This window comes from Nilaparvata lugens, chromosome 3 (genome assembly GCF_014356525.2).
Source record: "Nilaparvata lugens isolate BPH chromosome 3, ASM1435652v1, whole genome shotgun sequence".
Taxonomy (NCBI): domain Eukaryota; kingdom Metazoa; phylum Arthropoda; class Insecta; order Hemiptera; family Delphacidae; genus Nilaparvata; species Nilaparvata lugens.
In genome coordinates this window covers 72956499-72982983 of record NC_052506.1, presented here as the reverse complement: position 1 = coordinate 72982983, position 26485 = coordinate 72956499, and the positions used below count along the sequence as shown (strand labels likewise).

The 26485-nt window shown below is 35.7% G+C and overlaps 1 protein-coding gene across 1 annotated transcript in view; it reads right to left on the bottom strand.

Annotated features, from left to right (window-relative positions):
* Positions 1-225: 225 nt before the first annotated feature.
* The window catches only part of LOC111055176 (G1/S-specific cyclin-D2), a 32339-nt gene continuing 6079 nt past the window's right edge, over positions 226-26485 (bottom strand). The window contains exons 2-5 of the mRNA XM_039424498.1: positions 24216-24431; positions 14421-14589; positions 4514-4659; positions 226-3421 (exon numbers count right to left, since the gene is read on the bottom strand). Of these exons, the coding sequence (XP_039280432.1) occupies positions 3179-3421; positions 4514-4659; positions 14421-14589; positions 24216-24431 (774 nt within the window). The 3' untranslated portion in view covers positions 226-3178. The remainder of the gene's footprint in view (positions 3422-4513; positions 4660-14420; positions 14590-24215; positions 24432-26485) is intronic.

The window sequence follows — 26485 nt, the reverse complement described above, 5'->3', positions numbered from 1 at the left end:
AATGTCATGGTTTTTTATATTACCATGGTAGTTACCTTATTCATTAATATATAGAAGTATCCATTCATTGAAGTATATAGTTAGTAATAACACCAATCAAATAATTAATCAGCATTATGTCTTATGGACGTTCTCATTATCTGAATTTGACTGCTTCCAAGTTATTGGAAGATTGCTATATAGTTTCATTTTTTTACTTTTTATCAATAATAGAATAAAAACAGCTTCTCAGGTAAATAAATCATCACTTTATTCATTTTTTCTGACATCTTTCAAAATCAATACAATAGTTATAAAATATTTTTCGCATATATATGTTTTATATGTTATTGTTATATTATACACAAATTTGAAATACAATAAATTGATTGTACCGTAGGAAACTATAATCAGTAAATCGAATAACATACTTTTTACAATAATACAATAGACCAAAACATATTTTTCTTTTTGTTTTATATTTTTTTATTGAATTCGTACATGAATCCTCACTTATAAACCATATGGATACAATTGTTACGCTGAAGCGAATATAATCAATGTATATTAACTAAGATTTCTAATTCACATAATATTATTGTGTGATTTCACTTGAATAAGCAAATTAATATTTATGAAACAATTGTTGCATTGAACCCTTTTTCATTATAGTGAGTTTTTCTTGATGTTTTCTGTTTTTTTCTCAAGGATGATAACTCAGAACAAAAATTATACTGAAGCAATAAATACATCATAAGTAAGCTAACTATCGAATTTTCGTCATGAATTTCAAACATTTGCATATTTTATTTCTATATCAGAATCCAACAGATCAATTATCCAATTCAAGCAATACATTACAGTAGCATTCATTGAAGAATATCTACCACACCCTGGCTAATCCATTCAGGTACTTAATTTTTGTAATACAATATTGTTTTTCTACATAAGTTTTTTCTATAGCAAGGAGCATAATTATTATTTACCAGAGTAAACGATCTAGTAATAACTCGAATTTGAAATGTTTATTCGTTTTCGTCCTTATAAAACACTGCAAGCTACAGTAGTTTTATGCTGGAGCTCCTACATAACTATCAGTATTTCGGAGTTACTGTTTTCTACCAACCAAATTATTTCTCATGTCAATGTCTAGATAAATCAACATGATATTCCAATGATTATAATAAGCACACAACATAATACTATTGAAAAATAGATTTTATTTCCAATTGTAAGCAACATTATGCCAAAATTAGTTGGGACTACGTTCAGGCCATCGAATATTTAGGCCATTGATGGCGATATATATATATATAAGTATATATCAGATAAATATGTTTCAAATTAACAATTCCATTACAGAAAATAGATCTCAGAACTGTTATTCACCATGGAATAAAAAATGAAAAATACTGAGTTGCTTGTCAATCGCTTCAAGGAATATTACAGTTTCCACTTGATAGTGTGGACTCGATCACTATATTCAGATACATATAAACGAACACGATATTTTGATAAAACTTTCACATTTCTAACATAATAAACTTTTTCATTCTACAAATACTAATCTACTAATCTACATTCTGGAAGCACTAGGAAAGAAGTTTCAATGATTGTACTATTTTATACGATGTGGTATGATTGCCGGTCTCAGGGCAGGCGGCAATCCTATTACAATAATATAATATAAAAATATCGCTCACTTTCGAAATAAAAACTAGAAGATAATACCTATCTTAATATCTTAATTGACTCGATATGACTATATTTGCATTACCGACTTGAAATCTACAAATATAATTTCATGTATGTACAATGAAACGATTGCGCAAAAATCTACCCGTTCCTAATCCTAATATAAAATCGTCATCAACTGTACAAAAGTCAGTTTATTGGTAAAGCATATCATCGCTCTGTACACATCACTTGATTCACTCATATTGAAATAATATTATACATACTTTCATCAATATCTCAATCGTATCGCTATCGATATAGCAATTAAAACTCACTTCTTTAAACTTAATTATAACTTAAAGCGTAATTTCTTGCCTTCCCCAATAATGTTTGTTTCAGCCTCTACGCAAACTGTAATATTTGTTCTATCACACTGGTACCACTGAATGAGCAAAATTAATTGCCAGTACAGATCGGTTTTATAATCATTAACAACAAACTCGTTGTATAGCTGAAACTCACTCTTCTTTCGTCTTTTTTCTCTCAAGGAATTGAAATTCCGTATTATCTTCAAAAAGAATGCTAAAATAATCTGCGTTAACAGCTTAGGATATACTTAATTCTATAATATGTTGCACCATAACTATTTTTGCATTGATTGATGATCAATAACTGAAATAAAGCTAAGATTAAGATAAGGCCTGATCTATGAATGATCAAGTTATTTGTAATTTTCCACAGTTGCCATAAAATATTTGTCATATTTATCATTATTATATTATGTGAACTCAATTATACAGTATTTGTTAGTGATGATATATATCCTAATTATTGGATATTGGTAGGTCTCAAATATTCAAATGAAAGCTGAATTGATAGTTTTCAAATAAAAATTTTATGCAGTCAAGTTAATTAGGTTGAGTGGACGGTTCTTAGTCACATTAGTCCACATTAGTTGTGCATCATTTATTTACCGTACAAAACAGATAATTATTGAGAAAATTTTACAACGTGTTAAATGTCGAAATGATGTGGTATCTTCCGGATACTATAAGCTCTGCTCTATGGACATGGTAATGATAAGTAGGTTATTTGATAATTTGTTAATGCTCAAAATTCAAGTAGCATTGACTGTGTTACTCCAGTCATGAATTCAACATGATGAAAATTTGACTTTTACAAGAAAAAATATCTTCTCAATAATAAATAATGACAAAATGACACCTATATGGAAATGGAAAACTTTCGTCAGTTGCGCGTGTACTTAAAGTAATGAAATCTAATAATATTGATTGTATTGATATGTTAAGAGGTGAACTGGTTAAACGTTTTGTAACTAGTGTATATGGCAGTTGTATGGTAGGATTGCACGAAATATTCGTAATAAATAATTAATAAGTGTAATCGATCGTTGACGAATTAACGATTAACGTAAAAAATTGAAATGAACGTTTCTATTTTCGGTTACATTCTAAGGTAATTGTTCAGCTTGAGCGGTGTTTAACGCAGACTTTTTCTTTAGTCAGAAGTGCACGTCGCGGACATCTGTCGGGGTCCCGGCCTGACTGTGTTCGACTACTGTCTTGTCGGCAGCCGACTCGGGTTTTGTCGGTTGTGGGCCGGAGGCGGACGCCTGGGATGAGCTGCCGCCACTGGCCCCTGCCCCCGCTGACTGCGCCCCCGCCCCCACGTTGGGTGGGTTTGCTTCTCGCATCTCGGACACAATCATTTCTTCTATCTGATCGAGGCAGCTGTGAAGAATATCCTGCAAAATAGAAATGAACCATTTTCAAAATCCGCTTAACGAAATTGCAAAATATGAATTTTGGTAAAAATGACAAATTTTGGCATATGACAAAAATGTACAGTTATAAAAAGATACAGTTTATCAATACCAGTAATGCATTATAAGTAGTAGAATATATTTATGTGAAGTCTTTTATAGGATTTTTTATTTTCCTCCTCTATAATTTCATAAATTCTACCACAGACTTGAATATGTGGTTCTACATTACAACTATACAAAGTAACTATACTCCGTACAAATTTACTTCAGACTTGGAGGAATTTGCGGTGCAGATAAATGGAGGGAGATCAGCCGATTGCAGTGATGGATAGAGTCATAGGTGGAATCGCAGTGTCAATTTGTCGATTGGAGTCAGTCGAGTCTGTGATTGGAAAGAGGAAACTTCCTAAGTTTAACATGAGCGCTTGAATACCGTACTCACTGGAAATTAGAGAACGCTGGCCGGTACACAACGGTAACATAGCCGCCGTTGTATCCCTGCCGCTGTATGCCTTCTCTAATTTATGTCCATCCCAAGTCGGAAGTTAATTTGTACGGAGTATAATGCATTTTTTTAGAAGCCTCTAATCTATGTTTCTTCTTATCTGGATGAAGAGAATTCACTCTCAATAAGTACTTGAAGTAACTTCTGTGTTTTTCGTTGATTATTATTGTCTACAGAATGTAAAATTCCTCAGTGAGTATATTCCAAACAAATTCCATAAAAATACTCAATCTTCTATGTAAACTATTGCAACTTCAACTAAACCAATTCCTTAAAACTACTCAATCTTTCATTTAAAACTACTTTCATCTATCATCAAAATCTCTTCTATCTTCTCTTCTTTTGATTTTCCAACAATCCATCGTCTACTGTTTGTTCAATAACTTTTTTTAATTGCTGAGCTCATTAATTACTTTTCAATTACTACTTTGCACGTTTATAAATACAGTAGGCTACTGTGTCTCATCCGTGGTTCTACGTCGTTCTACGAATACATACGGAAATGGTGGATATTATGGATTTCTGCGGCATTTATCAAATGACATAAATTTGTTGCTAGCACTTACCGTTTCGATTGATAATATTCTCTGCAGCATCTCTAACAATTCAGTCAAGCTACATTCGGCGTAGTGAGTCCACTTCAGTCCATGTAGAGCAGCTGCAACACTGGCTCCAGCAATCATGCTGGCTGTGTACATTGAAAATTTGTGATCTGAAACAAAACAAAATTGGGTTATTCTAACAAATCGTCAATTACTACCAATGTTTAGGCAAATCTCCAAATAGTTTCAATTGTTGATGACATAACCAATAAATTGACTTGGCATATACCTAAAGAATAGGAAGAAATGATATCAATGAGCTGCAATAAACAAGTCAAGAAATGTTTTTTTTTCATTCCATGGTAACTTTTTCATTTGTTTCATGTTTTACTTTCAATCACGGTTAATCTGCTGTACAGTTCACCATATTAGTATTATCGATACTGGTATTAGCAGTATTAGTATGCATCATGCAGGTAGCCTTATATAACTTTCACACAATCATGTGTGATATTCTTATTGGTACATGTAATAAATGAGCTCTACATTATACCAGAGACAAATAAATAGGGACAAATAATACAATTAAACAGTATCTTTACTCTATGATTATAAAGCTCCAATATTCTAGTACGTAATGCCGCTATTCCCAGCTTCTCAGGATTAGTAAATATCGATTTCGCTTATCAATTACATTGATAATAGCGCTACAAAGATTAGAAACGTGTATATGAGAAGTAGAAAAGTGCAAGAGTAGTAGTATGGTGGTCGCAATTGCGCACAATTGTAGAAGTTTAGTGCCAAGTGCCGCCTTGGTTCGCAGAATAGTGGGCGAGCAATGCTAATGCTAATGGCAGTGATGTTGAGCGTTTCAAGACGACGACTAATAAACATAAAATCGTAACGACTAGCAGCAGAAGAAGAGTCGCTCGGTGGTCGACCGTCCGTCCCGTCCGTCGCGAGGGCAACGGCCAATCAACGGCGCATTCCCACGGTCCTATGACACAATGACACAAAGAGACTGCTGCAATACAAACCAGTCTTCTGCTCGCTCCGCTCAAGGTCCTCTCTCGCTCTCTGCTGCCTCCCTCCCACTCTCTCTCACTTGCTCTGTCTGTCTGACACACTCTCTCTCTCACCCCTGGCCGCGACCCGTGACGCAGATATCTGCTGCGGCCGCACACCGACCGGACCACCGTCGATTTAAACCATAACCATTGCGATCACGACTCGTGTAGGAGTTGTTTCTCACATGGACGAGACATCACACTCTCCGCTACTCCACACTCTCTCTCACCGCAGTCTGTGTTACTGTGTTTGGTTGCTCCAACCATACAGAAACGAATACTTCTACTGATAAATACAATACTACTAATACTTTGCTCCAACTGAATGTGGAATGTTCATCTATTACTTTATGATTCATTAATTTGTGAAACTGTGACTCATATATTCAAATCTCCAGATTCATAGTTGCTAGATCGAGTGAGGTTTGAGGTATCAGGTATCGTTTAACATTTTATAGGAAAGACCACAATGTTGCTCACATGGCATTTCACTTTACAAAGTTCAAGCTTTCAAATCATTAGAATATTACAATCCCACCTGCTGAACGTGATTGATCTAACTTATTAGTCGATTATTCTTGGCATCTTACTAGAGAGCACAGGTACACAGGAATTAACAATTATGACAAAGGCAATAGAGTTAAATTGGTTTTTCAATATTATTTATTATGGTCGCTATTAATAGTCCCTAGCTGTTTCAATTAAAATCACAAGTTGAATGAGAAATAGAGTTGCAAATGAAATTAGGAGGTTGGTTTGATTGCCCATCAAGAGTATCCCGCATCTGTCATGAATAGGATATATCATAATAATAGAAGATCTAGTCGCCCCATATTTATCTTGGTTTTCTTACTGGATTGTTTTCTTTATAGACACTCTTGCTTGATTATATGAGACAAGGAGTCGGTCAGTCGATTTTTCATAATAATCGATCGCATTACCATTCATAGCCTTGCTCCAAGTTGTTTGATTGAGATATAACGTGTCCAGTGAATGATGATGCTTTCACATGGGTTGCGTTACCACTGATTGATGAACAGAAAAATGAGTCGTTCAAAAATGGAAAATGAAAGATTGAATTAAAGGAATCTGTGAAGGTCCAAGAGAAATGTCAGTCTGATTGATGATAATGGGAGGATGCAGGACAAAGATGGAGAATGTGTATGGGGAGATAATAAAGAGCAGCAACACGAGATGAAATCGAACGAGGAGCAGAAATGAGTAGTGAGTGAGTGAGGGAGGAGACAGGAGAGAGAATATAGCTGACGTGTTTGGACCGTATAAACAAGTCTCATAAACAAATAATAGTAGGAAACTAGGATGTTACGTCGTTGTTCTAATATGAAATACAGCGTCGAGCTAAACGATATTTTCGTTACAATTACTGGCCGCCGCGGCTACGGCTAAGGCTATGACTATGACTTAGCCCCCGGTGAGACTATCAGCGTAGCGCTGTATACATCACGTCACGAACATCGCTTGCTGCGCTGTGAGTGTGTGGCTGGCTATAGATGTATTTATTTATATAGGAGGCATAGCATACCTTTGATGCCGCCTTCGCTCCCAGTGGTAGCCCCCGATAGGGAGGACCGGACCGCGACCGTGTGAGCCAGACACACAAAGAGCGGCCCCCCTCCCCACCCCGCACACCTTTATCCTTCATTTTGTGACCTCAAGACAAGACACTATTTACTGCAAAATTGCTTCTTCTTCTTCTCCCTGCCTATACACACCACCGCCGTCTCCTCAACATCTTACAGATTTTATCCGAACCGAAAAGAAAAACGAAAAACGGTGACTGCGGCCTCCACTCACTTATCTCTGCTCTACTCAAATGCCAAACAATATAAAGCAATGCCAGCCAGTGTAATCTTTAGCAAGTTTGCAAGGATGTAGCAGATCATCCACCTCCTCCTCCTCCACCTCCACAGTCCACAGTCCACACCACCCGCAGCTACCAAACCTCTACAAATCATATCGTAATCCTTGCATAAAAATGACATGATTATTATTGTTGGCAACACGATCTTCTCATCCTGCTTAGAAGCCACCTTATTCACCTGATACTTGTTTTTTATGATTCGATGAAGAATGTCGTGTACGAAGAGATAATGATTAGAGGAGTTAATAGATCGATTGAGAGCTCACTTATGTGAGGAAGAACCACCGGAAAGACTTCTGGAAATTGTAGTTAACAATTTTTAAAAATAAAAAATTTAACTTCACATAGAATAGGTTAATAATTATGTATGTATACGTATGCGCATATCTACGCGAAAGCTTGGTGTAGCCTAGATAGGCTTTAAAAGGTCGGAACAAGTAAATTCCCTAATCCTTGAAGAAAGACGACGAATATATTTGTAAAACTGATTTTTCATGAGGTATTAATTTTAGGGTGGTTTCCAATCTGAATTAGCCTTCCTTCTACAATCCTCTACATTGAAAAATGAGTTTTTCAGTTTTGTTACTAATTAGTAATTCAGAATAACAATAATTATACATAGAAAGTGTGAATGAAATCATAATCCACAGCTATAATCTATCATTATAGCTTCCTGGTCTTAATAATATCATTGAATGGATAGGGTAGCTATTGACTGCTAGATTTGAAACTGCTAAGGTCGTGGGCCATAGAGCTTCCAAAAATATTTTGGATATCGAGGATCGGTTAGGATCAATATAATCCAAGTTTCTTGGTCTTGTAAACCTTTATCACGGTTTATGGTTCATCCTTTATTAATACTATAGTCTTTTCTTTCCATTAATTCGACAGATTGTATGCACAAAGTGTGAGTAACTATAGAAAGAAGAAGTCAGCTAATGTATATATAATGTGGATATAGCTTGAGGAAGACAGTCAGATATGCTAACAAGCAACAAGTTGACCGCTTCAAGTTGGACTAGCTGGATGTTTTTGGACGCACCAATATACAATGGGCGCTCAGCTGTAATTCGCTGTTCCCAAAACGCCAAGGAAGGTTGTCTCTTGTCTGCGGCATGGAGAATAGGCGATGTTTTTCGTATGGCTAGTAGACATTGGGAGATAATAGCCAAAGCAGCCTCCGCTCCACCAAGGTCACCAGGCCGACTTCCCTCTCGCTCGACCGTTGTCTCCCTCTCGCTCACTCTCACTCTCTGGCCACTCATAGAACCAGTCGACGGAATCTCTGTTTCCGCCCCACCCTCCTACACCAACCAAACCTGATAACACTGTCCCTAAATCATTTTCTGCGCTTTCTTGGGAGTTGGACTTGATTTTTGTCAAACACAGAAAAAGAGCATTACAAGGAGCTCAAACATTAATTTCAAATCCAGTAAGATTGCCTTAGACAATAATATTATATTCAAGGAAGTTTAAATCAACTGGAGTGTCGAATGAAAAGAGTAAGGCAATAATTTACTTATATGATAAACATAACTAGTTACTGATAATAATTTTGCCATCTCTTGAGTAAATTACCAACCCATTGAGTGAATGTCTCTTAAAAGAAGAAAAACAATAATTAAGAAAATTCTATAACTCTGATTTTTTCATTTGAATTCAAGACTAAAATTGTAAACCAGACCAATCACTGTATCTATGATGATCAGAATATTATCGGAGCTGAAAATAATCTAGAATTCCTATATGGTTGTGCTGAAACAATAATAGTTTTCTTGTACATTAAGAAAAAAAATTATGCAAGAATGTGCTCTACTACAAAAGATGTGTAAATTGTAGTAGAAATCATAACCCAATTTTATCTATATGTTCTAAATATAATAAGTTATTTCAACAAGAACTGATAATCATCTTTGGTGTTCGTATAAATGTATTTTCTAGTGGAATTCACAAACTTATTGATATTTGCTTTTTTTAGGCACAATATTTGTGCTCAAAACTATTGAGGAGAAAACAATTTTCAATTTGACACAGTACTGTTAGCATTTGTCGAGTTTCAATTTATATAATTTAGTAACATGTTTGCTTCAATTCAAGATCGAGCTCTTAGCACTTGACACGACTGGAAGCTGTAAACCAATACGGGCGCCTTGGTAATAAACCTATTTGCAAATTGTTGTAATTGAAACAACATAGTCTGAAACAATACAACAAGCGTGACAGCTCTTGGTGTACTGAAACATATGTAATGAGCGAGAGACTACGTCTACATTGTTGCACAGTTCTCTATTTATATTTAGCAATGGGAATTTACTGAGAGGCAGGTCGTTGACCTTAGCTAGTCTGTGACCTTGAACCAGGCAACTTTTATCACTCTCGCTGCTGCTCCATCTTGGTCTCACATCTCAAGCTCTCTCACACACAAATTAGGCACTAACGACTTCCAATTAACAACAAAGTATTACCGAAACAGTCATGTTCAAATCGGCCGCATTCAAGTTATAAGTGTACTGTAAACAATGCTAACATAATTGCTATAGTAATTCATATTATTGATGCAGAAATGCTCCCCTTCTCTGTCTGTCTTATAATAATTAATTCTCAACCTCTTGCTTATCTTACAGTGAATTGGAGAAGATGGCTAATGTAAATTCTGCTAGAGGTTTTCTTTTGTAGGTTTCAGATTGGTTTGTTTTTTCAAATTGATCTCTACAATGATGCAGGTTTGATGCCTAGTGAGATCGGACTCTTCATAGGAACCCCCCCCCCCCCGTAGGAGGTCTTGCCAGAATATCCTATATACCAAAATTAACGAAGAAAATAATAATTATGAATTATTCGGATACAAGAGTTCAATTGAATCAGTTTGCATACTAGATATTCAATTCCATACGATTGCATACAATTCTAGTTTGGACGCATCAAATTTATCAAACAAATGGATAAATGAGAACAGTTGGTTTTCTAAATAAAGAAGGAAACCTGATCACAATAATTTTTATTCTAATCAGAATAAACTTTCCTTGTGCGATTAGCATGAGAAATTTGTAGATAGCTGCCGGATATCGTGGTTGAGATAGTCTTAATTGAAATAATTAGCTTGGCTATGCCAATTTATTCTAACTTTTGCCCACGCTTTTAAATTTTCAAATATTCTAGTTTTTTCCTGAAACTCTTTTCAATTACTTGAGTGAGATCAATGGTTCCATCTATCGTGACCGATTGAATGGAAATATTGACCGAGGGAAAATTGGTTCAATTCACTCTCTATCAATATTCATTTCAAGTCTGCCTACAAGACGCTTGTGTAGATTTCAGGAAAAATATTTTTTTAATAAAATGAACAGTACGATACATCACATTGAATATGATTTCATTCACTCTCTATTCTCTTATATGAGCAAATCATGTATGATTAAGGACGATTAAAAATTCTTGAAATTATGCTTGAACGAACACTTGAATCATTGTATGAATAAGGTTTTGTATTTATCACATTGACAATATATTTCTGACCAAGACACAAGAATGAAAAAAGTTTGTTCAATTAAAACATAATTTTCCTTATTCTAGCCGAAATGGCAGGAACACATTGGGATTTGAGGTGAGAAAGTTACCAATCATGTTTCTCAGAGAAAATCCGTAAGATTTTGAATATTTAACGAGTTTCTCTCCACACACTGCTGTAACAATGTACTATTTTTAATTATTGTAGTTGAATTTCATGATTAACTTGGTGGAATGACCGTTCTAAGAACGTGATAATAATATTAATAGGCTGATATACGGAAACATTCATTAAGTGGATGCAGTTTCGACCTTGGCTTTGATGCTCGGCGGGTTGCACTGCCGCATACTGCTGGATTTATATAGTTTCTAAACAGGAAGCTGATTATCTCTGAATGAATTATAGAAGCTTTGTGTATGGTGCAGCTAGACTTGATAGTAGTTATTAGTATATATCTGTATAGATTCATCTGTGATGAGCCTTTTCGTTGTTGGGCAGCCAATTGGATGAGTCTAGCATTCCTTTCCCAAGGTAATAAAGCCTGGTTCGGCCGTGTGACGGAACGAGCGTTTTAATTAAATCGGCCGACGCACAAATCATTATAATAAAGTTGAATCGAAATTGGAAGAAAAAGGTCAACTCGTGAAGGGCCAGACTGTCGCCGTGGGGTCAACCAAGAGGAGCCTGTGTTTGTACATGGTTGTTCTTGTTCAATGAATGAGCGCGGGGAAACATTCATTCATTGAAGCAAAGGAAGTCAGCTGGCGCCCTCGGCAGTGCCATCTAGCGGGGGAGCGTGCAAGTCTCATCTCAACCCTCCCGCTCTTGCAATACAAAGGCAAAGGCCAATGCAAAGTTCAGTGTCGTCGTCTATTCTTGATCTTGAAGCAACTAATACTGTATCGCGCTTATTGAGTGAGTGCTTCATTTGTTACTCGAATGAACTCTGGGGGTCCTACTGGTTACCATACATCCAATACGCACTCGAACTAAGACGAAATGTTGTGAACCATAACGGTCATTATCTTCAATCTAATTTGATGAGAGATCTCAAGAAAACGGGGTGGAATAGTTTCGTTAAATACTGTGCAAAGCTGCAAAGCATTGTCAATGACAATTTCCTTTTCTAAGCAATGAATATTATTCTTTCAAAGCGCAATTTTTGTAAAACCGAGAATCAGCAGTGCAGTCACAGCAACTATATTGAATATCATGAAATAGTAAGAACTAGGAAAAAGGAAAAGTCTACATTTAAAACGACGCAGTAGAAATTGAAAATTAAATACAGTATTGCGGAAATGGAACAAGATTGCAACAAAATATTTCAATCAGCAGATATTTCCACAAGTACTGTTGTTCAATAAATATAATCATGACAGGTCATGATGAATGCTTTCCAAATGTGACCATTTAAACAATTTAATTCGTTTCTATTAGTTGAAAGATTGGAATTTTTTATATTTAAATCCAAATATTGGAATCATTTTCTATAGAGAGAATAGAAGAAGACATCCATCTTAACTCGAACCATTTTGGTACTAAATCTGACAGCTCTTTGCAAATCAAGAAGCAGTTCTAACCAATCAAGTGAATTTTCAAACCAGTTCAGAAACAACTCGAGTTTTGGTAATTGGAGTAAAAAGCGAGCAATCATGTAAATTTGTCTACTCCTCTCCTTCTGATAATATGTCCAGCATATCAAATTCAATTCAGTTGTTGACTGGTTCAAGAGGAATTTTAATTCCCTAATGCTATGTGCTGATTATAATAATTACATTTAACATTACAAATAAACGTCGTATCATCGTCAGTCTATCATATTTATTTTCACGAAATTATATCAATCACCTTTTTGATTTGGAATGGATAGTTCTCAACTATTAACTATAAGCTGAATTAGTGCCGAAATCAATACTGTAATTGACTGGCAAGAACCCTCTCAAGTTCTGCTAGAAAATATACTTTTTAACAATATTATTCACTGTGTTCAACATCCTCATAATGTTTTCAAGGTTTTAGATTGAGATTATTTTCCTATCTTGGTGTATTGTATATTTTTGAAATATATGCGATATGCATATCAATTCCATAGAAGAACGCAGAAGACTGTTATAAAAGCCATGACGCATTGCATGATAACTTCTATGAGCTGAAGCAACGAGGCTAATGAAAGAACATTCCACAGTACATGGAGACATGTGTTTATGCTCCACTTTCCAGCGTTATCAGATAAGAAAGTAAATAACTCACTGAAATATTTCACTCTATCAAGGGTTAGGGTTCAGGATATGATACAAGTCATCTGTAAGGACAACAGCTATCAGGAGAGAAGAGACCTTCTAGGATCAAAATATACGTTAATAAGTTGGTAATCTAATGTAGTTTAGTGAGAGGTTTGATGTGTGATGAGGGGGAGGGGGAGGTCCTGGTTTCCAACAACATGGTGAAAGCTCCAAGCCGCCGTAAGAGCTCGTCTATGATAAATTTTTACGACCGGTCATATTTTTCATTTATCACGTCGGCGTGAGGCGAGACAACTGTGAACTGTGGCCGACACACAAACACCGTCCACCGACGAATAGCTCGAATATTTCCGAGAGAAACACAAACAAACGCGCGTTCCCAGACCGAGAGCACTTTGTGGCTGCAACACAAGGTAATAGAGGCCTGAACAATAAACGTACACATTCAGACAGACTGGAATCCGGTGGTATTGCACGCTCGCCAATAGCCAATAGCCAGCCAGCACACAGCATACAGTAGTCAACTATCAACTCAAGTCAACTATATACCACTGATCATTGCAAGTACACTGTATTGCATGTACTTGTTACCAATATACATCTATAAAAGAGAAAGAGGACAAGCACATATTTCAAGAATAGTTCTCTGCAACACGTACAGTACTTACAGAACGAATATACTGAGTACTGAATACACTGAGAATACCTGCGCCTTTAGCCTGGTCAACTAGTAAAAGTAATGTAATAGTAGTTCAGTTGCTAGTAGGCCTAAATTTATGTTAGTAGTGGACTAGTGAACAACTATTACTGAAAGGAACTCTTTGTACTCAATAAATGCTGATTAAAATTCGATTATATAAACTTACATTATACTATGCAATTTAGAACACAATCTTTTCAAAAAAGTATGGTCAAGAAAATTCTATGATTCAATTATAGGCCTAATACAATATTCTGAATGTTCATGAATAGAACCGCTACTCATTATTGATATATTATAAAAAATCCATGTCTCTTAAAGAATTAGAGAGGGAGAGAGAGAGGGAGAGAGAGAGAGAGTAATATTCTTGTATTCGTGGGCATTAGTATGTTCACTATAAAGTTGTAATTTGTACAACTGCCTTTATCATTGAACATCAACAGTATCCGTTTACTATATAAGTACCAAGCTGCTTTTAATTCGAAAATGGGTAATAACTCATTGATGATTGTATTTGTAATGGATGCTTACCTCGAAAACAAAGCGTGATGAAGGTCTGTGCGTGAACGTGCACTTTGTGGGGGTCGAGGGAGGGCACTCGGTCGAGGGGAAGTCGTCGTAGGATGTGAGGTAGGAAGTCACGTGGTGTCGTCGCTGCCACGTCCCATTTCAATTTACTTAGTACTAGCATTTCCCACCTCTGAAAATCAATAATTAATAGGATTTCAATCAAACGCAATTATAGTTCAATTAATTCATGATAAAAACAAGCTGAGAACAATATAAAATACATTAACAAAGTAATAACTGGAAAGTTCAAACACAGTTCAACTCATTATTAGTTCCCACTCATGGAAACCAGAGAATAGTCATACATAGATTGCTAATTCTATGGTTATACATGTTATACAAGTGGATTACAAGCAGTGAATAACAATATTCTAAATTGATAACAACGATCATCAACTTGTGGAATCCCTGTTAATAACTGAGAAATAATAGAGTACACCTTTTTTCTGCTTTTGAATCACTTTGTTATAATCACTTTATTAATAATTTTCAAAAACGTCAAACATCTCGTAAAATTACTTAATTTGGACTTCAATGTGGGAAAATTAGATGGTGGATAGATGAGCGGTAACTACGGCTTGTCGCCATATGAGTCTGCTGATTTCAGACTACGATATGTAAATTGATCAAGTTTCAGAATAGAATATTAGATTTTCCACCAATTTCAATTTAAAGCACTCGGCAAAGCAGATTAAACTTCAAATCATTCTTTTATATCGGAAAGTTGTGTAATTGTGATTGTCAATCCTATAAATAAATATAATAAATTTTAGACGTGACTGCTTTTGAAAGTAAAGTTTGAGAAAGTGAAATATTAATAGAGCCTATACGATGAAAAGTTTGAGTGAATCTAGTTCAGTAGGTATTGTAAATCATGCATGAAAAAGAAATAGATAGAATTATTTCTTTGAGGGTGGTACTGTATTCGTATTCTAGTGAACTGAATGGACTTAGTGCTGGGAAAAATCAGCTGATTGTGACAGTCCAAACCTCCGAGAATCATCCTCAGTCCTCAACATAACGGGAGATATAAATAGGTCCTTTTTGTTATTTGGGATGGTCGAAAGCTAGAAGTGTCCCAAAATAAAAGGCTCACTGGTTTAAAAGTCCACCACATCAACCTGTCTCCTCACTTGTGCTCAAAATAAAGGGAAGAAATATTTTACCTGTTCGTCTTTGAAAAAGCCATTACCTGTCTATAAATAGCACCTGAGACCGGACCGGGGCTCTGTCAAGTGGAAAGACTTTCGACTGTTCTCAGAAGGACGAAGGCCAAAAGAAATGAAGGTGTATGTTCACAGGTATCACATAGTAGAGAGGGAGGAAAGGCAATGCTATCAAAATTCATTCGCACGGCAGGGGTAGAAACTATTTCACTCCCCTGAGGAACAACACACTACATGGGTTTAGAGTGAGAGGGGTTGTAGAGCCCACTGATGCGGCAATTTCCATCAACCAAGACCAATGACGATGATAATGTGAAACATTACAGCTCCCAACAAAAAATACCCAACAAGCACCCTTAGTTTTATAGTTACGAAATTACATGTTCCTAAAAGTATTTCTTACACCTCCAAGCTAAATTGATGTATTCCATGATCATAGAAATAATGTTTATTAAGAAGGATGGTTTCAGAGGATAAGTGGAGAAAATACCTAAGGACTAAAATTCCTTGATCCATTGTAGTGAACGTTATACGGGAGAAAGTTTGTAGGATATTATCGTAGTAGTGTAAGCAATTAGGGAAATTCTAATTAGTAAATGCCAAGTGGGGACTGGAATGACGACATTTTCTCATTAATCGTATATGGGAATTACAGTTGTGATTGGCGCGACGGGTCAATGGCCCAAATTAAAGTGTTGCACGTTTACAATGTAATAATGTTTTGCTGGCGATGTCAACCTTGGTGGGCCTCTCAGTTGCCTAACTCACCACATCTGAAGTCAAATCGCAATTCAGAACGCGATGTCGTCAACCGGAGACAACTAAATGTTTATCGCGAAACAAGGTGCCAATGCCAGGCAAGGTGGCTCCAACTCCAAACGCAGTTCAATGACTGGCTCCGAGAAAAGTTACAGAATTATGAGAATTTGTCTAAAGGCTACTGATCTCATCGAAGTCTTCGGGTAATTCCGTGATCTCCAAGTACTCGAGACAAAACCGGCTGGGAGTCACATCGATATCAGAAGGTCTCCTCTTTGAAGTATATGCCACTAATAAGTTAAAAAAAGTACTCGATTTTTTCTCGAAATTTTCTTGAAAAATTCATATATTACCAAGATTCCTAATCTAAAGACATACCTGTCATGAATATCATTATGCTTCACACATAATAGGCCTAGAATATGCTCTAAGTACTTTTTTCGTGAGATGATCATCAAATTGAGGTATAATGAGATGATTCAGGAGATGAAATTAAGCAAATTCTTTGAGTACAACATAATAATGGAAGATCACAACCAGTTATAAACATTATGTCAAATCACAGCTGATATAAATTCGTCTCAAATTATTTACTGGAAATGCAGTTTTTATTTTGCAACAGAGTTGATCTATTGTTGTAAACTCGCGAATCCAGCATTCTACAATACATCAATTCGACAAAATCTGAGACTTTTCCAATGGAATGTCTATTCTTTGATAATATTACTTCAATAGTGATTACGTGGGAGATCAGGAATGGAGTTACTGCAAATTCAGCCATCGAAAAACTAATTTCAAAAAAACTAGTACAGCGGATGAGCGATCCACGCCTGATATTTTTATTAAAAAATGATTTGTAAAAGTTTAAAAAGACTAGAAACTAGAGTATTCCTTCAACGGGCCTGAATTTGTAGATTTGTAGATTCGGGCTTTCGAATTTGTAGATGACCATCACCATAGTGAACAAATATTCAATTTTGAAAATAATTTCTTCACACTCTAACCATACTTAAAAACGGACTAGAGGGGAGTTTTTACACAAAAATAAAAACTGATTGATCTTTTTTATACTTTTCTCAGAGTATTATATATGTCCACCTCTGTTTACATTTTTTCCACCTCTTTCTCACAATTTATACTGCTCTTGACTGTTATTAATACATCATGAAGCATGAAAAATAGAATTGTCCTCGACAATATAGTATAGCTGTACAATATTGGTAGTTTAGTAAGAAAAATTTCCATTCAATTAAAACTTAGATAGTGTTTCCTTTTCAACTTATCCAATGTCCTTACTTCGCTCTGAAATTCCTAGTTATCAAGTTTCAACAATCTAATCTAGAGTAACACTAATGAAATACATCCCCTTGTTTACGTCTCCTACGTAATTCCGTTTTCAGTTCACATGTGCATGCTGAGATGCATCAGTGGGCTGAGGACGTGAAAGTGTATTGTCTCATTCGAGAGGGTCCAAATTGATGAACTACTCTGAATCACTCCTCAACGGCCACCCCACCAAATCAATGAAGAGTCCTGGCCCTGGCGTCCTGGGTATATGAAGAAGGGACACTTTTCTTTCCCCTCCAACAGAAACGTTGAATGAGTGTGACAAGTCACTTCCGGTCAAGTCACTTCATTCACAAAATAACACTTCCACGCACAATCGACTTCCATCATAAACAAAGAAAAGCGGTGCACATGCTTCAGGCTGTTCACTATAATACAATGTAGGGTTTCCTCCATTCTCACTTGAGTTTGCTCACTCACACAGATCCCAAACTTGAAAAAGAGAAAGATCTCAGAAGTGAACCGTCCTATCCCAATAATAAAACAGTGAGAAGACTCTACAGCGATCAGAAATGAACGCCACAATAATAAATAACTCGGCTGCAGCTAGTTAGATGCATTTCTTCGTTTCTTGTGGGATAAAATGTGCCGACCCTAAACCCAGGCGCCCAACGACACAATATATACCAACCAACAATAGCCTACCACTGAATACGAAATTCCATGTAAACTGACACTACAATAGTAACTTCACTTTATGTTCAGCGTTTGTTAATTTAAATTATTTCAACTTTTTTCAGATTTTGATAAAATTTAGTCTGTAGTAAATGATAAAAATGTATATTATGGGTTCTTGAATTATAAAACAAAAATGATTCATCAATTTCAAAAAGCTTGGAGTGTGAATCATTCAGTAATCAAGTGATGATTGATGCATTATTCAATGTAAATCATTCAGTAATGTGAGATTCTATATAGGTTCTTGATTCTTTAGGGAAGAACTCAGGTAGAATCCTAGTAGAGCCGGTATAATTCGAAAAGCCGATTACTAAGAAATTCAGAGCGTAGTTCTGTTATCTCCATGGCTCGGCGCCAATGAGGTCTATCACGGAATCAGGCTTATCACTTACTATGTAATCTCTCAAGACACACAACAGTCATAAACATTAATGCAAACATCATCAACAAAGTAGCATTCAATAATCCATCAAACGTTCCATTCAAAAGAATTACAGCACGAATAAATTATATTTCCTCATTATTGTTCGAAAAAAGTAATTATTTGAAGTATAAAGTGAGTGGGAAACGATTTTCTATAATACATTGAATATGAGACCAATCTGGGGAAAACCTTTGTCATCTATCATTTCAGCTTGCCAGAGTATTCAAGGGATGAGGTTTTACATTGTTGTGATGTAACGTGACGATGAGTTTGAAAAGTATTGGTTACAATCAATGTAACTGATACGTTTGAACAGAATTCGAAACAGCAGGTTCTTGGTTTTGAAAAAAGACCATATAAATAATAAAAGAGACGGATATTTTTATAAAATAAAAAATCGTAAATTTTTCATAGATGCTCAACAACTTAAAAGTGGAAGATTCAGATGTATAAGATATCAGATTACTCAAAACTGACAGACACATGTAGAATACATAAAAAATGACTCAATTTTCACCAAATTGAGGCCTGCAAGATTCCATGTTCTGTCTGCATTAGACGAGGCCGATTGAAACGACGTTGATGCTCTGAAATTAGAGGGTAATAATAAGCCGCCAAAATAGCTCAGACTTACTGGAACAAATAGTTTTGGAAGATGAGAAGTTCTCGTCCAAGTACAAAATGGGCGATTAGTCTCAGTAGAGGACGAACGGAACTAAAACTTAAATGACAGGTTGCCAACTATGATTTCTGACAGATGCTAATTTTCTCGCCTGATAATTCACGGTTCCATACACGCTACAATTTCAAGCTTTAATACTATCACTTTACACCGTAATACTTATTATTTATATCTGAGTTACCAGGCATGCTCATACTGGTACAAGACTTTCCAATTCTATAAATTAGTTCGATGAGAAACAAAAGAGGAACCTTCAACTTTGAGTATGAATAATTTCAGATTACATTTAGATTAGCATCTCATACTACAATATCATTATATTTATCAACATCCACATTATATTTATTTTTATTTTTCCAGCAATACAACATAAGATATGATTCTCTATATTTGTAAGGTGTTGTAAGTTTTGTAGCTTGAAACAAGAATAGACGATAATTGCATAATCAGGAAAGAATAGTAATAAATATGACAAAGAAGACGACGAAGAAGAAGAATAAGAAGTAAGAGAAAGAAAAATACGAAGAACAAGGGGAATACCAGGAATACGAAGAGAAGAAGAAGATGGAGAAGTTCTTTAAAAACGGTGAAGGAACAAAGGAATGATCCAGTGCACAGAGAAAAGTGAAGGAGCTATTTTGGTGGTGGAGGGGGGAGTTGATTGAGTGAGTGCCATGTACGCATAAACTACTGTTGAATACTTGTGTTGTCACAACAAGCCATTTTTACCGATACCCTACGAAAAAGATTTGAATTACACCGATTCTCAATCTACTTTTATAGTTAATGTTATCCAAGTGACAAAGAGACTGTTTTTATTGAGGGGGGTAGAAGCAGCTTCCCCCACAAGCAGCGGCCGTCGTGAGATTTTCCCTCTCCTCAGATGAAGCAGACAAAGTGGGCCGGCCGAAATATCGAGGAGGGGGTGTGAAGAGGTGCGACTTGGATCCTTCTATTCGGCCACACATGATTAATTAGGAATTAGAAATCGGTAAGAGAGCAAAAAGGTCGGTGGGGAATGTTGACCAAGGTCGCTGCCTCCACCAGTGGATGGCAGAGCAGGGGTAGAGACTAGAGAGGAGATACATGGTCCTTAGCACTGTACTGTACCTGTGGACATCCAACCTGACAATGGTCAGGTAGGGAAGGATACAGTCTCGATCCCCCTTCTCCCATCAACAATCCTGATAACATGTAGGAATGTACAGTCTGGTGCCCTCCACAATATACACCTTTTTAGAACCACTTCGCTTCGTCCACATCTGACAACATCCTCCTTCTTCTCTCTCTCTTCTCCTTCACCTCCAGTTCACCTCCCCGCAGCCGACTTCAGCCCTCCCACCACACACAATACCACCCACAATACTGTAAATTAAAACCGGGATCGAATTTTCGTCTCCACTTTTAATTGAGCATAAAATCAAGCCACCACCATTCCTGGAAGGGTTGGCTTGCTTTATGCCCTCAAAAAGCCGTCAGTCAAGATTCTCCATCCAAGATTTTATACACTGGAAAGTGTTCAAAACCACAAAATAGAGCCGCTTTCTTTGCCACAACGTTTTCTCCATAATCCCATTAGGTAAACCTCTAAATCAAGCTAGTTCCATTCGTTAGGGAAACTAGTTGATCATCTATTATTTGTTAATCCATTTTATGCGAAAACTTCTCTTGAGAATGGAGAAAAACGAAGAAACTCCTTGGACTACAGTACTATCTACATCTAAGGAACCACTTTCCACATCTATGAAACTACTATTCACATCAAAAGACCACCATCTAAGGCTGGTCAGTAAAATAAATATCGAGTAAAATAGGAAAAACAAATACGAATTATAAAATCTTTCAACAACTTAGACCTATATGCTTATGATGGTGTTCCTCGCTTAAGATATTCTTTTATAGGGCTATAGATGCCAGATGGTCCATAAGATCATATCCTTTCATGCCATACTCATACAATCACCCATAAGACCATATCTTTTTCAAATCACTGAAATCTGCAATGACTTCATTTTTTAATATTAAACATCATTCACTAACTTAATTAAGAATTATTCAATTATATTCCTAACATATAACAATAATCAATCAATATTATTCGATACGGAGTAGACGTGGCAACAATGGATGGGAATGATCAATATGCAATGTCAAAATGTAATACACTTGAGGTACGTAAGTTGATTAGTTAAGTTGAAAGACCCTTGAAGTTACGAAAATAGAAGGTAATCCTCAATGTAAACAATAATGATATCTTATCAGGACTTACCTATATCCTAGAAAGTGTACGCAAACAAACTTTCCATTCATCTATCAACTTACTGTTATAATAATGATTTTCTAAAGACAAATCTAGGATGGGAACGTCGGATTCTACACGAAATTTCAATATTACTACATTGATCACACATTTTGAATAAAACATTTCTTATCTTGCTTGGCAAGCGCATGGAATTCTTGAATGGTCACTGAAAAAGATTTGATGTACGGTCAACTAACAAATCTTCATCTCAAATCAACTAGATCCCATTAATTGTAGAGAAAATTTTTTCCTCCGTTTCAAAACTTCAATCAAAATAGAAAGGGTGCAAGAATACGATAATCATCAAGAGAGTAGAAACCTGTTTCCAATGATCTTCTTAATGAAGAAATTGTAAAATTCCAATGTGAAATAGAGATAATAATCGTGAACGAGAAGAAGGAATCCAGGAATGAAGTGAAACAAGAGGATTCTACGCGACCAGGGAAGAAAGAAATAAGGGGCGAGAATCTCGTTTAAAGATGTTGGAATTCTCAGCCTTGATTCAGTTTATTCCTTTCTCCGAATGCTATCAATTTTGTCACCTCAATGAAACCCTCACATGTAAAAGTCTTCTGTGAAGTTCATTATAATGAATTTTAACAACTTCTAATCTGAAGAGAATACTTTTTCCAAGGTTCACCATCATCGATTCACAACGAACAATTTCTATTATTATTAAAAAACGAAATTCTGAGGATTGGTTCCGTATTCAAGCCATCCTTCTATTTTTATATTCACAGACAAATAATGGGAGCAATATAATCTCTAACAATACATCATTGTTCATAAACAAGATCATGTCTTGAATTAGATTTGTAACCGGTATTTAACAATGAAATTGTGTTGCCACATCCACAGTACTCACATTTTCTCACATGAAAATTGAGATGGAAAAGTGAATGGAGAAGCAGACAGGATTGAAATTAGGCCTACCTCACCAATGAGTTTCAGAGGAGTTGAAGCATCAAGAAACAAAAGAGTACTAAGGAGTTCACCAATATTATACATTGTATTATACGTATAAATACTTCTAAGTTGCAAAAATATCTCAAAAATACTTGGTGCAAGAGACTCCCCAGAAAACGTTAATCATTCCAATTATATCTTCTCCTATCGTATATGACTTTCTTATGAGGAGACTTTATATCACGCTGCATTCAATTTTAAATATCCTAATAATACCAATCACCATTATCTCTTATCCACTAGCCATCAAATCATTCTGATTGTGTAAATTTGTGAGGTGGACTTCCAAACCGGTGGTTTACCACAATAAATATTGGACTTTGTAATACACGAATTCGTTATTTTTGTAGACAATTGTAACTAATCAGTTTTGTAGCCTCAAAGTACATCAAAGTAATGTTCTATAATTGGACGTAAACTAAACTGATTTTGCACCGTGCTGTTAGCTAAGTGCAAATGCTAAGTTGCGAGGATGAAATTTATTCCGGAATGCCCAGTACATTTCAAGGCTGCTTTTGTTAAACGCCAGGTATCCAATACTACCTGTTGAGAGCAACTCTTGGACTGATCAAAGAGTAGAGACCGCTGGGTGGAGAGGTTGGGAGGTGGTGAGGCTGGGGCTGCGGAGGTCCACCAATCAGATAACGAACCCACCCACTAACACACACACACACACACACACTAACCAGGTTATCCTCGACCATGCATCAGAGGGGGCAAATGTATTCTCATTCTTATTTTTGAGGAATGTACAAATATTTCTTTCTCCATTGTGTTCAAGTTTAAAAGCTCCTTATTATAAAACAAAGTAGGGTATGTAATTTTCATTATGGATTCTTGCAACAGAGGATAACGTCAGTAATGTCATGGTTTGCAATAAATAAATAGACGGTTTAAGCTTTAGTTAGGTTTCGTTTGGGGGCCGTACAACTTCCATATGAGAGAATTATGTGGAGTGCGATGTTTTATGTAACCAGAGAACAAAAGAGTGTGAACAGATACTCACTCATATAATGAAAATGTTAATAGGGACAATTCGGGACCAGGAATTATTCATGAAGATAGCTTGATACTGGTTCCGATTCTGCGGTATGGCACAGATCTCTTTGTTAGGGTTGTGGGGAGAGAGATGAGAACTTTAATTTTCTTCAGATAATTTATTGCCACTAAGAGCTTCGAAGGTGGTAATTTGAAAGCCATAATGCGAGTTGGAAATTATGTGCCATTTAATGCCTTCTAAAATTCTGGAGATCTAGATCATATCCTATATTTTCAAGAATTGTATAAAGGTGGTTGGAGCCTGACCAATTAAATTTCCATGTGCGTTCTTCATGCATTGTCTGGATCACTCACTCAAGAATTAAGAATAGTAAAAACAATTGAACAACAGAATGTGAGAATGATAATTGATAATAGAAAGTGTTTCACTTACCCATAAGTCTTCCAACTCAATACTATTTCCTGTGTACTGGACTAGAGATTCTGCGCTGAGTGGTTGGGGCTCCCGCATTTTTGAACTAACTAATAAACACGCTGTGCCGAGTAATTGTAACTGTGTCTTTCTAATCGGGCACACATTTAAAAACCTATCAAGATAGTTTATCGCCAATAAAAACACTTCTTCCTGGCATTTCTGTTCCTCACACAGCTGAAACAAAGAAAACCGCTGAGATTAATGTCTAGAAAACAATAAGAAAAGTGAATCTCCATGGAGGAGAGACAAGACACGGAAGAGTCTTTTTATAATAATTACTTTGATTGATGCTACTGACTTATTTAGAAATGAATGATCCAGTTTATTGAAGTTTATTGGAAGAGTCTTTTTATAATAATTACTTTGATTGATGCTACTGACTTATTTAGAAATGAATGATCCAGTTTATTGAGGTGGAAAGGTGTAACGCTATATAATGTGGTACTGCAGAGTGAATGTTTTGAGAATAAACTTGGAACAGATGAACTGAATCCATTGTACGAGTATTTTAAACCTATGAGAAGGCATTAACCATTAACACTAAGTTTGAATATTCAAACCTTTCTATTGAATAATCAAATTCTTCACCATTCAATTCATATTAGAATCTCACTATATTAAAGTCGAGAAATTATTTTGTCAGAAATAGCATAATTTAGTTCATATGGTTATCATTATTTGTGCAATGAATCATTGATAGTCTTTAGAAAAGTTTGGAAAATATAATAATTACATGAAAACGGTTTTTGGTAAAAATGTCTAGGTTATTAAAAAATTATTAGGAGTCAAAAGTTCAATATTTTCATGAATGAGGGAACAGAAGGATCCAACAAAACACGCTACAACTAGTAACAGGAAAGTTATGGATAATGGTACTTTCATTTCCAATAGTTGTTGATTAACATATAGATCTCTAATCAGTGGATGGATTAGTAACAAAATTATTTGCGAAGCTATTGAAAAATTTCCTTATTTTATGACATAAGTGAGCGAAAAATGATTAGTGATGCAGTGCCAGCCTGTGACGGGCTGTGATTGGGGCCCAGCTGGGTGGTTCGGGCGCCACTCTAATCTGGCGTCGGCACCAGCTCACAGCTGCAGGCTGCAGCTGTCATCACACAGGATTCGCCAAGGTGTGTCATTTCACAAATGCCGATTACAATGTAATAATTGAAGGCAATGTTCAGCCCTCAAACCAGCCAAGTCATGCAAAGTGAATTGAAAGAAAACTTGCGCTCAACATAGTTTCGATTTTTATAATTAATCATCATCATCTTATGTGCAAGAATTATTCTGTTCCGATTTACAGAGAGCTTCATGTTATTTGAGTTAGATTTTTATTTATATCTATTTAAATTAATTTTCATTTCAAATTTGCTTATGCTTGTAGTTTTTGTAGATTATCTGATATTCCGATTCGAAGAAATTTCAGATTAAAATTCTCATTTCCTATTTGTTATACTGTATATTGCTTGTAGACCTATTTATTTTTTTCATTTGTTCCACATTGATGAAATTGGACTCCGAATGTATACCATTCTTAATCCTTAATATAAGTTCAGTAAGATTACAGTATAACTCAATAAACTTTATAACTCCTTAATACTCGTTGAATAATTGGATAATTACATAATTGTAAATCTATAAGTGTTCAGTAATTTACATCTATTTCTCTTTCATTCATTATCTCTTTCTTCCTTTATTTATGATAACTTGAGCTGACATTCGATAATATCCATGTTGTAGAAACTTATACAGATTTTTTTTAATATGGGATGTAATTTTCCGCGTTTTGTAGTTCAATTCAGTCTCAGATTATGATAACCGAGTGACAGAGATACTTTGAACAATTATCATATCCGATATCAAGAATTAGGATTCCCCCATTCTTTACCCGCTAGAATATGAATTTGCCCTTCTATCATTCCTGGATATAATGTCGAATTCTATTGAAACAGACAAATTTTCATTATGCCAGAGTCCTTTAAATAAATATAACTGGGAAAATGGCTTGTTTGAAACAAATACAGAATATATTAGAGTAATTGATCACGGTACTGAGGTATTGTATTGCATTTCTGATTTTCTTAGCTTTAATATGAAAAAACTTGTAGCATTGAGTTAAATTTTCAAGAACTGTATTGATTATACTATCAATAATCAAAAAAGATGATTATTTTAAACTACAAGTCAAGTTTATCATTTTTGCAGAATAATTTCTTACTAAC